General features: G+C 38.5%; 1 protein-coding gene across 2 annotated transcripts in view; it reads right to left on the bottom strand.

Moving 5' to 3' along the window:
• The window catches only part of LOC136445148 (NAD(+) hydrolase sarm1-like), a 57,675-nt gene that overhangs the window by 25,694 nt on the left and 17,510 nt on the right, over positions 1-14,471 (bottom strand). For both annotated transcript variants that reach the window (XM_066443020.1, XM_066443028.1), the window contains one exon: positions 5,889-6,010. In XM_066443020.1, coding sequence (XP_066299117.1) covers positions 5,889-6,010 — 122 coding nt within the window. The remainder of the gene's footprint in view (positions 1-5,888; positions 6,011-14,471) is intronic.

A 14,471-nucleotide genomic window follows, 5' to 3' on the forward strand; every position in this document is an offset into this window, starting at 1 on the left:
AGATATTCTAGTATATATATATAGTGTATGATGATAATGCTGTTTTCAGAACTTTGCCATCAAAATACTTGGAATTCAACAAAGGACACTGCGAAGTTAGTCTCCTTTTTTGTCTTCTGTCTACATGTATCATGTTTATTCTCTAATCTTTTTTCTTTCATTTGATGCCTCTGTGTACTGGCTTGATACGGTTAGCTGGCTAATAAAAAGAAATTGCATGCTGGCATACAAACATAAAAGTTGCCAAAATGTACTGCCAAAATGTACCAAACTATTAGAAACTTTCACAACTATGGTTATCGCACCTATTATGGTCTTAATGGCATACGAAATAATGCATAAAAAAGACTTCAAAGTTTTCCAAGTCAAATGAGTCCCTAGCACTTATAGGCGATTCATGATATACAGTACAGGAAAATCTCTCCTGTACCGAAAGTACTGTTACTTTATCTCCGACTACCAGAGAGTCAATCAACCACTGACAACACCGAAATAAGTACCGCACCAAGTTGAAGAATCAATTATTTCAACGCATGATGCTAAGATGAGGCGAGGGTATCCTTAATCCAGTGGGAAATGCTGCCCAGGATTTGTAATTTGTAACTTGGCAACTTCCATTTGGAAAATCAAGCAGCATGACGACGTACATCTATCATTACTGCACGACTTAATAACATGTAATTCATTCACCATTTATTATTACATCAGCTGTCTGCTATGATTTAAGGACCCTGCAACTTTCAAGGACAAAGGCTAGCTAGCTTCTACATGTGAGTGGGGGCCTGGTCACGATTACCGTATATATATAATTGGTTTAGAACAGCTACAGAATTAAGTTACCGATAACAAATCAAGAAATACTGTAACTGTAATTCTTGATTTTGTTATCAAGTAATTTGAAAACTTGATTTGTCAACAGTTACTGTTACAGTAATTCTTGATTTGTGATCGGTAACTTAATTTTAGCCACTTTAACGGTCACAAGTCAACCGATTGAATTTCATTATCGCAAATATTTGATCACTAACATTTGAGACAGCGATCTTTGATCCAACGGTTAGAATTAAATGCCGTGATCTACTCCCTCCCCCACCCCCCACCGTGTACCAACAGCAATATCAAATGGATTTACAGTACTTGAGGGCATCCTTGGGGAAGTCATGGATGCGCAGTGCAAAATTCACATGAATGAAAAGTTTGTCTTTGATCCTTGTTAAGCTTCTTTCATAGCCTCACTAAAAATCCTAATGGCAAAAAAAAATGTCATGATGAATGTAACCAATAACAGACAAATGCAAATGAATAGTTTAAATGCAACCAAATCAATGATGTGGGAATGGAAAATTAGCACCAACTTTGGAAAATTTACATTTTATGCTTGAAAAAAATTTCAAATTTCCTAAAATATACATTTGTCAAATCCCTAACTCAAAAAGTTATCCTAAATTCCGCCAAAATCAACAATACATGCTGGACTGAATAAACATGTAATATAAATCTGCCAGGATAAACAAATAAAATGGTAAGGAATTAGCCAGCAGAATGGGTAGAAAGTTGAAGGACGAAGCTATTTTCACTACAAATCTATCTTAATGCAATCAGTGGTTTTGAGTTCTGAGACTTATGCAGCTGGTACAAAACAAGCCTGCCTCTGACACACAACAGGGTGAACACCATGGTCCATTACACTCCTTAAGCTGCTATTGACCTCTAACAGGTCTTCTTACATGACTTGCTGCCATCACCGTCTCATCATCGCTGTCTCGTCACCCTCATTCCGCAAAGCAATGAATCACTTATTCAACTAGTTAGCGCCTTGCTAAAACCCATCAACAGACATGAAAGGCTACTGTGACCTTCAGTAGACTCTATGGAGCCATCTGGACCTCTCCTGGCCAGCTTACTCCTCTGGTAAATTATTCATACAATTTGGGGATGCGTTCGCAGCGTTCATTCCACATAAAGAGAACACTGATGGAACCAAAATTCATGGGCTTTGTGAACCTTATACTAAGGTCAAGGTAAAGCGGTTAAACCTCAGCCTGATAACATGCATGACATTTTTCATTAGCTAGTAGTGCAATGGGGCTTTGCCACGGCATGCATGTTTAGCCAAGCACACCTACTCTTTTCAATAAGTGTGTTGGGTTCTTTTAGGTGATTACGCCTGTACTGGGCTGCCAGCTTTACATAACTATCCAAAATGACAACTGTCTGAGCTGGGGCTGACCCTAGGATTGAACTCCGGCCCACAGATCAACAGAATTTGATCCATGTAACCAGGTTGCATTGCCGCTTGCACTAAAGAGACATGTTCCTTATTCTACTGAAACTGGATTATCCAGAACATTGCAATTTTGGGTAAATAAAAGTTAAAATCCTTCACACATCTTTACGTTTATAGGAGCAAGCAATTCCAATGGTAGTGGTATATATGTGTTTGACTGCCATATTTTTCTCATAACATAAGTGTTGCGTGCTATGCAGAGAAAGCAGTATTCATTTTTCCTCACTCAGTGTGACTTTGTGTCCCAATGGTTGATATTGATTATCATCTTGAAGCACCTTTTGAAAACTTTTAGCTGAAAAAAATCAATAATACATATGCTTCAAGAGCTAGTCTCCAATGCTATAAAGAGTGTTAACTTTTAGTTTTTTCTGCAGATACATGTACATGAAAGTCCTTTGCCACCTATATCTTAAGATAACAAATCTTGTGCTTCTCATGTCTTAAGCACAAAGCAGACAGGATGCAAGGTATTAGACTTTGATCTTAGGGCTGTACAACTTTGATCCCTTCAAATATATGAAACATTCCTGATCTTAAATTAACAAATCTCATACTGGACATGTGTTGAGTACAAAGCAGATGGGAAATAACATGACATTTTACAGTGGTCTTACAGCCATTTATATTTTTGTTCTGTTGAAAATTCATCAACTGTTTCTGACACCTCCCAGCATGCATTTCTCCTGTTCTGTATGCAGGAGATGGCTGGAGCATTCTCGGCTGAAACTAACGGATAAGCTGTCCAAAAACAAGCAATTACATACATGTGTGGTCTGATCTCTATGGTTTAACCTCACCACAGCCTACTGTAAATGCATTTAAAGTTCGCATGGTTTTTATTTTGCGCTAAGGTGAAAATGTAGTGTTCACGGTGGTTTTAATTTTGCGGCAGTGGTTTAGTCACATATGGCTACTGTATTGGACAAAAATGTTCTCGTGGTTTTAAGTTCGCGGTGAAACGGTTGCCGCATAAAACGCGAACATAAAACCACCGTGAACATCTCTGCATTTACAGTATCTCAACTGCACATCATGAAACAGCATGAAAGTCCACATAATTATGCACGATTTGAATAATTTGGGCAATTATGATCAATGTGAGGGCAACCCATCTTTTCATATTGCATGTAGATGACTTGACAAGTGACCTCAGATAAAATTATGGTCACATTTACTATTCAGGTTACAATATTTTATGTCACAAACAACGGGACATTTTTCTCAATCTTTGAAGGTTGCAGGAAGGTCTTAGTGACTGTGTGACTCTACTTACTGTAATTCACTTTATCTTCACGGTAGCAAAATTTCATGGTGTAAGGAAAATTGATATTTTCACTGAACTTTAACTTCACGGTGGTGGCAAGTGATTTACAGAATGGATGTGTGAAGGAATGATAAATAATCACAACAGGTTTCACAGTGATGATAAGTTCACGGTACGGAGGTGACCGTGAAAACAGTGAACATAAAGTTACAGTGAAAGAAACAATGATTACAGACTGGTTTTCCATAGCTGTCATCAATGCACTTAACAACAGCCAGTCTTTCAGCACCAGGGACAGCAACATAGGCTTTCCAACCCATTCAAATGCATTAATTTAGTAACTGTTAAATATTCTTGCACTTGTATACTGTATAATGACTAATATTTCAGTTAATGCATCATATCTGTTGATACTTGGTTGATGTATAGGGTGGTGCCCATATCCATTTCTGTAGCCCTTGGGCCACACATATGATTTAATCCTTCATATGATTTTAATGCAATTCGCATGCGCTGATGTCAAAAATCTGAATACCGGAATCAGAGTTGATGTTGTTACAATTTTTACTTGAGGACACCAACATGTCAATTTTTAAATTTTGCTTTGAAACGTCTTAAGTTTTTTTTCTTTTTGTGGGTATGACATAGATAATATACAACATCGTGTAATTCGCATCACCCTCGCTCTCAGCCCTCCCTTTGGCCATCAGGCGACCCGACCCGTGGTCAGGCCGTTACCTTGGGTGATACAGAATACACCGTTTTGTATTCTATACATTCACTCTGAAAGGTGAGGTACTTTGCATACGGCGACAGGAGGTGTGTGAAATGGGAGGGCCAAACCGCCTGACATTTCCGTCAGGGGTTTACAGCTGACTTGACTGGTTCTTGAATTGCAGACAGAAAGGTCGAATTGTCACGGTCTGATACAACTATGAAGCAGATCTAGATGGTAAAGGCCAGTGACTAATGTACAAATTTCTACCTAGCTTACAAGAAAAGTTTCCGCAGAAATATAGATTACACAAGATGAAATTGTATTTGCTAGAAGTTTTATAGACGTTTCAGCTCAGACCATTCACTGTGATGAGTGAAACACATAATCAACTATAATTGCCCAAACTAACCAATTTTATGTACTGTACACTTAGAACTACATTGAATAAAGTTGCCCATATCAAACTGAATTGAACCTGGCATTTTAAGACAAACACAATTAAAAGTAAGTCTCAAATGCCTGTCTGTCCCCTTCACTCACTTAAGATGCAATCAACACATTGGAGACTTGTTATGCAAGGAGAATCTCTTAACCCCTGTTGAGAGCCTCTACTCTCAGTCTTGTTAAAGATCAATTTGCCACCTTATTTTGTGCTTGTAAAAGCTCCAGGGAAATGATGGCTTGTAGGTTGTGTTCTAATTCTGTCCTGAACGCAAAGGGCTTCTTAATTTGCTCAATCATGTAGTATTTGAAATTTTCAAACTACCGGTAACATCAAGTCAGCAGGAAAGAAGTCTAATAATATCTTGGAATTCGAATTAATATTCAGTGGAGAAACGTTGATCATTTTCTGAGAACTGAAATCAAAATTCAGCAGAATTCAGCGGACACTAAAATGCATTCCATGTATTGGTTGTAAGCATTGAATAATAGACATTGGGCTGCTGTATACCGTGACTACATTCTAATTTTTGTATGTATGGAGTTTTTAAGAGCAAAATTGATGTTTCTGCAAGCAGTTATCCTTATTTTCAGGACACTCAAAATATCAGTTGACACTGATTGGTTATCATCGTTGTAATGCCTGATAGGATGGGCCAAAAGATAAAATTGCACATTTTTCTTATCAACAGTGGTCACATTCGTGTACATCATACAAAAATGCCTCTGTATAAGATTACAATAGAGTAACCCTGACCTGCAATGGATCTCTTTAGAGATCAACCTCTGTATAGCCAGTGAAGCTGCCCTTTGTGTAACACAATCAATCAATCACCCAAGCAACCAATCATCTGCAGGTGTCAAGTGCATAACACACCAGCTTGTCAAAACAGCAACGCTTACTGTAAATCACTTTACTATTGCACCAGGAAAATATAGCGGTTGGAGGAAAATGGAGTAGGTCACAGCACTTAATTTTAATGGTTGGAACAAACATCACTGTCTCCAATTTTGAATATGAAATTTAAAAAAGCAGTTGACTAGTGACCATTGACTTAGCTAAAATTAAGTTACAGTTAACAAATCAAGAATTACCGTATACAAAAACATTGCCAGCCAAGGTAACAAAACACAAGTCCAGAGCAAGGATCATATTATATACATTAGTTACTTACTTGATGCCATTGAAGTAGCACACTGCCCTCATGTCTTCTGGGAGATCTTCTGGTTTAGGCCATGAGAAGGAGGACATAACGGGAACAATATTGCAGCTGCTTTCAATAGCTGCAACAATCTCCTGTAAAATACATGAAGGAAATATGCCAGTCTTAGTACATGTACATGTAACATCTACAAGGTAAACATAATTCCACCAGGGTACATAATTCTGTAATATCTGAAAAAGATATGTCCAAACAGATCTCCAACCCAACGTCTCTCAGTGCTGCACTAGAGATCTAGATCTCTCAAACCCACTGTTTTTCAAAGTTGCGGATTTATCCCGGCAGATTAATGTTAATAGTCTTGAGGTTTGATATATTGTACAGGTTACAATTTAGAAGGCCTCGAGAACACTTTTTCATAAAGGCACCCAACGGAATTACGAGTCAAAGTAACTCTTGTTATTTTAGTCATACACAACCGAACCTTGGTGAAAACAACAAATAAACAAATATTGGAATAAAATAAACACTTATAACTTTTATCAAGTAAGCATCTCTAAGTTATGATCACTGTCAAGCATGTTAAAATCTGTACTAGGTGGGAACAGAAAAACAACAAATTTGTGACAATCAATTTAACGCTCTCTAGAGTCTCATCATTTTGTCTGTACGACAATCAACCATAATCAAGTATTTACACATGAGCTGTTTGTAATGGGTTAATAGTGGTTAACTTTAATTTTCCACATGAAATGCAGTTCATTTGGAGCTCATTCAATATCACAAACATCTGCATCAATCAGCCCATGTACTGTATACCTTTTAGTTTGGGTTTTATTACCAGGTAAAGTAATCATTCTAGACTAAGTGCTGATTCAGAAGTACATTGTTAACACAAATCTAGCTATATGACAATGTCTGCGTAAACTTTCTGAATACCACATTAAGTGAAACTCAATGACGTGACATCAAAACTTTGTACAATTATTATCTTTAAATTCTAGCTTTCTAATGAAGAATTCGTCTCTGCTTCCAATTCTTTTTAATGTTGCTCAAATGTATCAACGTGAATAACAGTTGTTAGCAGGAGTTGTGCCAATAAACGACATAAAATCTTGCAACTCCTAGGTTTGCTAACTTTCTATGCAGTAGTTCTTAGACTCGCATTTGAAAGAAATTTTAACCACAGTTTTCACAGTGATTATTTCATTGCATGGGACTGGTGGAGCTGTTTACACACACGTATCCAAGTACACTCGGAGTGTGCGCTCGGAGTACTTGGAGGACATGAAATGCATGTCTAAACCCAGCCTATAGGTATCATATCACTGCACAGACAACCATGTGTGAGTAAAATAATTGGTCCTGATGGTAAGCAGCTGGCTTTCATGTAATTCTAAATGTCAAATGCTCTGATTTCAAGCAAAGACACAGTTTCAGGCTTGTAAGCAGCTGAACCATCAAAGGTCTGTTGCCACAGTGAATGCATGTTTGCCTTTGGGTTGTAACAAATAATTGCTTCAGCAAATATTGAACCTACAGTAAATGTTGAAATTCTTCTCTGCTTCCAGCTCACATGGCGTCGTGTTGGCGTAAAGGTTTGAGTTTTGGGCCTAGAACTCAGGGGGCCTAATTCTCTGACATGTCATGCATCAATGTTGTGCCCTTGGGAAAGGCACTTTACACAACTTTCCTCACTCACTCAGGTGTAAAATGGGTACCTGGCTTTGATTGGGGAGGTAAAAGGCGGTGTAAGGAGAGGGATGGGCTTCGCCTTCCAATACAGTATCCTCAGACATGTAGAAACAGTGGAAAACAACCCACTGCCCGTATACAGCCTCAAAAGGGCTATGGGACTACCTACTTTATTACCTTCTAAATGTTGAAAAATTGTGGTTTAATGGTTGTGGTTTTTGCAGTGACCTCTTCCCTGGAAACACACCGAAAACCGCTGTGAAAATGCTTTTTCTGTCTTCTACCCGACTACCCCATCATTTCAACTGCGAACTGAAACCACTGGAAATACTCCATTTTCTCCCTTCTCCCAAAATGAAATCCCCACAAACCTCAAGGCATTCACAGTTTACTAAGTTCAATCTTCTACAAATTGAGCAGCAGTGAAGTGAAATAGCACAATCACATTGCAACCAAATAAGAGGAATCAAAGAACACAAGCCACACCCTGTTGGCAAATTGCAGTCTGAATTAATATGAATTCATGGTAAGATTACACAGCCAAATTTTGCAGATGACTTGGGTCTGAGCCAGTGTGTTTTTAAAAAAATGGGTCATATAAAATTTATGATTATAACAAAAATCTAATATTAACCAAAGGGCTCAGAAAAAAGTACTCATTGACAATTACTCAATTGTGTACCTACATTGCACATTCTGGAAGTTTAATAGCGATGCATATACTAATCAAGATGTCCAGATGTGACAGTCCACTGAGGCAGCAAACATTTAGCGACAATTGAGCGAACCAAAATCTCATTAAAGTACTTCAAACAAATTGATTTTATCATAAAAACGTGTCTGTTGCAAGTTTTTTGTGTTTGCATGGTTGCCTTTCAAATTATACATTTACATGATGAATCATATTCAATTTATAAACTGTCATAGATCATTCAAGTACAATTTTGGTCACTATAAACACAGTTGTTATGCTCAACGGCCTCCATCCAGAGGTAAGCTTGCATGCTTAAGTGTTCAAAGTTGTTGGAACTACAATAATGTTACAGTTAGCACTAGTACTATTATCAAAGAACTTTACAATTATACTGCTATAATTATTCTTCAATCTGGGCCTTTGGTCATAGTTCCTTTGGTCATGGCCTGTGTCCTAGCAATTGCCCCCTTGGCTACAATGTATATAGCCCCATATACATGTATGTGGCAACTTGATATGATTATCCGACCTCATAATTTTTGAGGTCTTTGATGTTTAAGGTTACATCCGTTCCCTTTTTTGTGTATTGATCAAAAACATACTCAGCAAAATGGAGTTACTTTGAAGTCTTGTGAAACAAATTGCACAAAGTCTTAAAGGATCTTTGATGATTCTTCAAGAAGAACTGTGAGAAATTCTATTTTATCTCATTTGAGAACAGAGATCAATAGCCCATGGGTCTCCAAGCAACATCTGGACATCTTGATTTGCCAGATCAAGCAAAAAAGGTACTGACAGAACTGTGAAATACAAGATGTTTTGTCTCTTTGAAAGTCTTTGACAGTTTCAAACAAAATGTTAATCTTCTCTTTGGCAAAACCCGCCGGTGATGTAATTAATCTTTGAAGTCGTCAAGCATTTTTGACTTTGAAATTCTTTGATTTGCTCTATGATTCGATACTGATAGCTACATGTACATCATTCTTTCATTAATGTCAACCCTCGTAATGCCACACGAAAAATTAGCTAAATTGTGCACTTTTTTCTAAAAGCACCAAATTTGGCACACATGTAGTTCAATATATTCTGCACAAATCTGGATGTGGAGGCATCTCAATCAAAACATAAATTTTTTGCCTGCACATGGCCAAAAAATCCTGTAAAATTAATTCTGGGCAGAAATTGAGATGCCTCTATATCATTTTAGACAAATTTGCACAATTTTCCAGCTATACCGCTGGACTAACAGGGTACACTAAGACTGCCACATAGGATAAAACTGTGCCCAAAGCAATTTCAGAACATTACAACAGGAATTATTCTGGATATGGCAATCTGTATGATATCAACATTTATTTGCTCCTATTGGCACATTTCAATTATGATTTCATGCTTTTCCGTAGAATTTGTCAAACAGGAGCTCCGAATGCTGAACACAAGTAAAGCGACCGGCCTAGACAATCTAAACAGTAGGCTGTTAAAGGCTGCGGCCGAGATCATCGCAACCCCTCTAACGGCCATCCTGAACAAATCGCTTTCAACACACGAGTTTCCAGAGGACTGGAAGAATGCGAGGGTAACACCTATTCACAAGGCTGGCGATAGATCACTACCAAACAACTACAGACCAGTTAGCATTTTACCAACTGTTTCAAAAATCCTCGAGAGAGCTGTACATAGTCAAATGTACGAGTATCTCACAGAAAACAACATTCTCTCTGAGGTTCAATCCGGTTTTAGACCGAAACACTCGACACAGTCTGCAACACATCTACTAGTTGAGAAATGGCTGGGAGCCATGAACGCTGGAGAGCTTACAGGTGCTGTATTTATCGATCTATCAAAGGCGTTTGATACGCTTGACCATGCTACCCTTCTGCAAAAACTGTTCAAGTACGGGGTTCAGGATGGACCCCTTGACTGGTTCACTTCCTACCTCTCCGGTAGAAAGCATTGCACCGCAGTTAATGGAGCCATGTCTGACTTTCATACAGTGAAGTATGGCGTACCCCAAGGTTCAATATTAGGACCACTGTTATTCATTATTTATGTAAATGACATGCAAAACTGTATCCAAAGTTGTGAAATTTCAATGTATGCCGACGATACGGTCATTCACTTCAGCAGCAAGGATGTTGGGAACATTGAGACCGCCCTTCAAACCGATCTCGAAAGGTTGTCTCAATGGTTCGCCGTGAATTCTCTTTCCATGAATGAAGGGAAATGCAAGTGCATGCTACTGGGTACGGACAAAAGGCTAAGAAACTGTAACAACCCTAGGGTGACTATTAATGGTCAAGTCTTAGCTTTCTGCAACATGTATAAGTACTTAGGCATTTACATTGACAACCATCTGAACTGGAAAGGTCATGTCAAAGATGTACTTGGTAAATTAAGACGATCGATAAGTATTATGAAGCATGTTAGTCAATTTGTACCTACGTCAGCACTTCGTACTTTATACAACACTATATGTCTACCATACATAACATATGCAAGTACTGTCTGGGATACGGCACCTGAGCAAGACTTACAAAAACTTCAACGAATGCAGAACAGGGCCGGGAAGCTGCTACTGAGAGCTCCGTACAGAACACCATCGGCTGAAGTACTGACAAGACTGGGCTGGAAGGACATCAAATCTATACACAGGCACCAGAAGGCTTTGCTGACATATAAGGCTCTTAATAACCTGGTACCAGCCTACATGAGACACATGTTCACGTACTGTAGAGATAGGGCAACTAGAACAACACGACAAAGCGAGTCTAACCTACTGTATGTACCAATGGTCCGTAGAGAAGTATATAGAAGGTCTATCTCCTACTCAGCTAGTACTCTATGGAATAGTCTGACACCAAATTTGAGAACGGCGCCTTCAGTTGCAACATTTAAGAATATGTTGCGTCGAGTAACTACGAACTGACTATGATTACCGAGTAGGGAAATGATGTTATATGGTCGACTTATATTTATTTGCTGAATGTGATTATGAAATACTTGTTTGTAACGTTATCTTTGTATAAAAATTAATGTTCCATTTTCCGATGGTACGTTGAAAGGACCCCTGACCTCCTCCCTTGAACTCTTGAAAAACGGCCTCGGCCGAAGAGTGTATGTTGTGCATACTGTCAAGGTAAAATAAAGGTTGAAAAAAAAAAAAAAAAAAAAAAAAATGCTTTGGGCACGAGGAATCAATTATATAGTACATGTATTTCTATAAAGATTCCTAAAAAATTAATTTCCCATCACCTTAAGAAATAAAAACAACTGCTACAATACACACAGTTTTTATATCATAATATACACTTAATATAATGTTGTGCTACTATTATATCTCATGCACTACCCATTTCGGGTACCATTCGAAAATCCGTTCTCATGACGAATCACATGTTTGTCCAGTGACAGAAAAAATAATCTAAAACTCGTATATGACAGCCCTGTAGATATCATGAATTGCATGATCATTTGACACCACATATTGCCTTCTTCTAGATCATACGAACACTATGAATTGTCCACTCACATTTCTACTGTGTTTAATTTCACCAAGAGATGGGGAAAAATTGCAGTGGACTGCACGCTACAAGGTGAACAACAATAAGTCATGCACAGGCTGGCACAGTTCTTTATCATTACATGTACCTTCGAGGGAATCATGTTTGCACAGCATTAAAGTTAAACAGGCAGAGTAAAAGTTATAGACCATGCATTGATCTTTGCTGAAGAGCTGATCTTTCTTCCCTGGGTTAAACATATTTGGCCCTGTCCATGTAAGGAAAGGGCTAGTAAAAACTATATCTCCATTCCTCACAGAGGTAAAGACTGACAGTACTCAATAATATCTCCATTACCATCTACGCGGCTGCTCTTCCGTGGAGAATAAAGGAACAAACAACAGGATGCCCTTTATAACAATTTCCTTCCTTCCCTCCTTGAAGTTCTTTCATCTGTGGTCCAAGCAATGTTCTATTTAGGCCCTAAGGGTAAGATGCCCTTTGGAAAACCTCATCCTGAATAATTAGAGAACTTGAAAGCTATCATGCACAGACAAGAGCTATTGATGATACTGGCTTCAAGAGTCAAAAAGCATACAGAGGTTTTCAAACATTTCTATACATTTCAAAACCTTATGTTGGTACCGGTAATCAAATGAATTTGAAAAACATTCCGTACCATTTGAAGGCTTACATACGAGTGCTTGGTCATCCTACAGGATTTATCATTTGTCCCTTATCTGCCGTAAAATCCTTTGGTATTGCAAAATCAAAGTATGTAATCATTTTAAAAGGTTTGGATGAGTAGAAAAGCTTTTCAAAAGAATTTCAACTCTCTGTTTTCAGAGTTGAGCAGAACAAGGATTTGAAATCAGCTGGTATACGTTATATAAAATATATAAATAGGGTTTGAGTCACGTATGATGGGAAGTTTTACAACATTGAACATGTTCTGCATTGTAATACATATATATAACGTTGGGTAACATAAATTCGGGATTTTTCCGATAATGGTTGACTGAAATCAATCTAGCAGAACAATAAACCATCCTTTTTTTCTATTATTCTGTCAGTATCATGTACTATCTTTGCACTAATCATATATATGGTAGATTTTGTCTCTAGTCGTGCTGACACCATAATATTTCAACTTGAAACTACCGTCCGCCGCATGCACAATGACGGTGCTGTCGGACAGGGGTGAACATTAATTCGGGAGAGAAGATTCGTCTTGAATATCTTGCCGCTAATTACATTTTATACAGCAGCTATTCGTTCCATCCTTGGCTTGAGGAGAGTGCTATGGATATAGACGTGTCCAAGTAAAAAAATACACGAAATAACGGCCGTACCGCACACATCAGGCCTATGGGAACAACCCGTGTGTTGAGTCGGTAGCTATAGAACGTCAAAGTCGACATCCACCGTCATGGCAACGTGTACATTATTCATGGAAAGTTAGCCGGATGCCGTAGCATTGATAATACTACTGTGTCCATGTATTCCTTGTTGTGTTAGGAGCAAACTTTGAGGAAAATACCGTCCTCAGTCCACAATCACACGCAACATTTAGACAAAAAAGTGTTCCTCACAAACCTTTGTCGTCTGCTTGACAACAGGATTCTGGGTAATGATATGGCGGCGGGAAAATACACGTGCCGTAGGTTGTAGCAACAAAGAGGGGTTTTGATGATTGATCACACTTAGAGTCCAATTGCAGGTCAGCAATTTTAAGAAAATAAGTTGTCTTGTAAATGATTGTGTTTAGCAGGAAGCGGGTGTGACATTTGTCTTATAAACCAGCCGACAACGATGCAGTGTGATTCTCCCACGAAGCCCTCAGACTGTTCCAATAAGGGACGGAGAGTTTTTGTCCTCGTCGCCTTCTAATGCATGCTTATCGAAGCTTTTCAGACAGTGTTCTGAATACGTTAGTCTGTCAAGTTTGCATTTCTAGCGGTATTACTGATGTTGCATCTAGCACATATCCCTAAATACCCCGTTTTCGAAAAATCCTGAATTTAAGTACCCCACGAATTTATGTTACCCAACGTTACTTGAAGACATTGTGAGCAATACAATATTAACCATTATATAACTTGCAATTCTATTCCAATTTCAACATCATATGTTTTCAGGCGTTCACACTTTGTAAATTATACATGTATACTGAAGGAAGGAAGGAAGGAAGGAAGGAAGGAAGGAAGGAAGGAAGGAAGGAAGGAAGGAAGGAAGGAAAGCAGGGATCTTTGCCACAAGCAGGACTGCCATTGAGCAATAGACAATTTAATGTGCACTTTGCAAAAGATAGCTACTATCTTTCAAGAACATGATGGCCATCTTCTTCTCCCTCCCGGACCATTAATCCTGAAGTGCAATGCTTGAGACGAAGCCTGTTGCTCTTTTGATAGCTCGGGATGCAATAAGAATCCACGATTGCTCTCTTTTATTTGAATTATAGCCATGTACACCAGGTCATCCCTACTCTTCCCGATACTTAATTTGCTGGTTCCTTTAAGTGCATACATTTGCCGCCTACAAGGCTAATACCTGAAGCTCCCTCCTACACAGAGCAGCAGACTTTACATCACCATCCAAGGTTACAAACCATCATGAATGCATATGCAGCCATGAGCAAAAACGTTTTCAGTCAACATGCTTCAAACAAAATTTTACATTTCCATGAAGACAGTGCAAAGATCAATG

Source organism: Branchiostoma lanceolatum, chromosome 1 (assembly GCF_035083965.1).
Source record: "Branchiostoma lanceolatum isolate klBraLanc5 chromosome 1, klBraLanc5.hap2, whole genome shotgun sequence".
Classification (NCBI taxonomy): domain Eukaryota; kingdom Metazoa; phylum Chordata; class Leptocardii; order Amphioxiformes; family Branchiostomatidae; genus Branchiostoma; species Branchiostoma lanceolatum.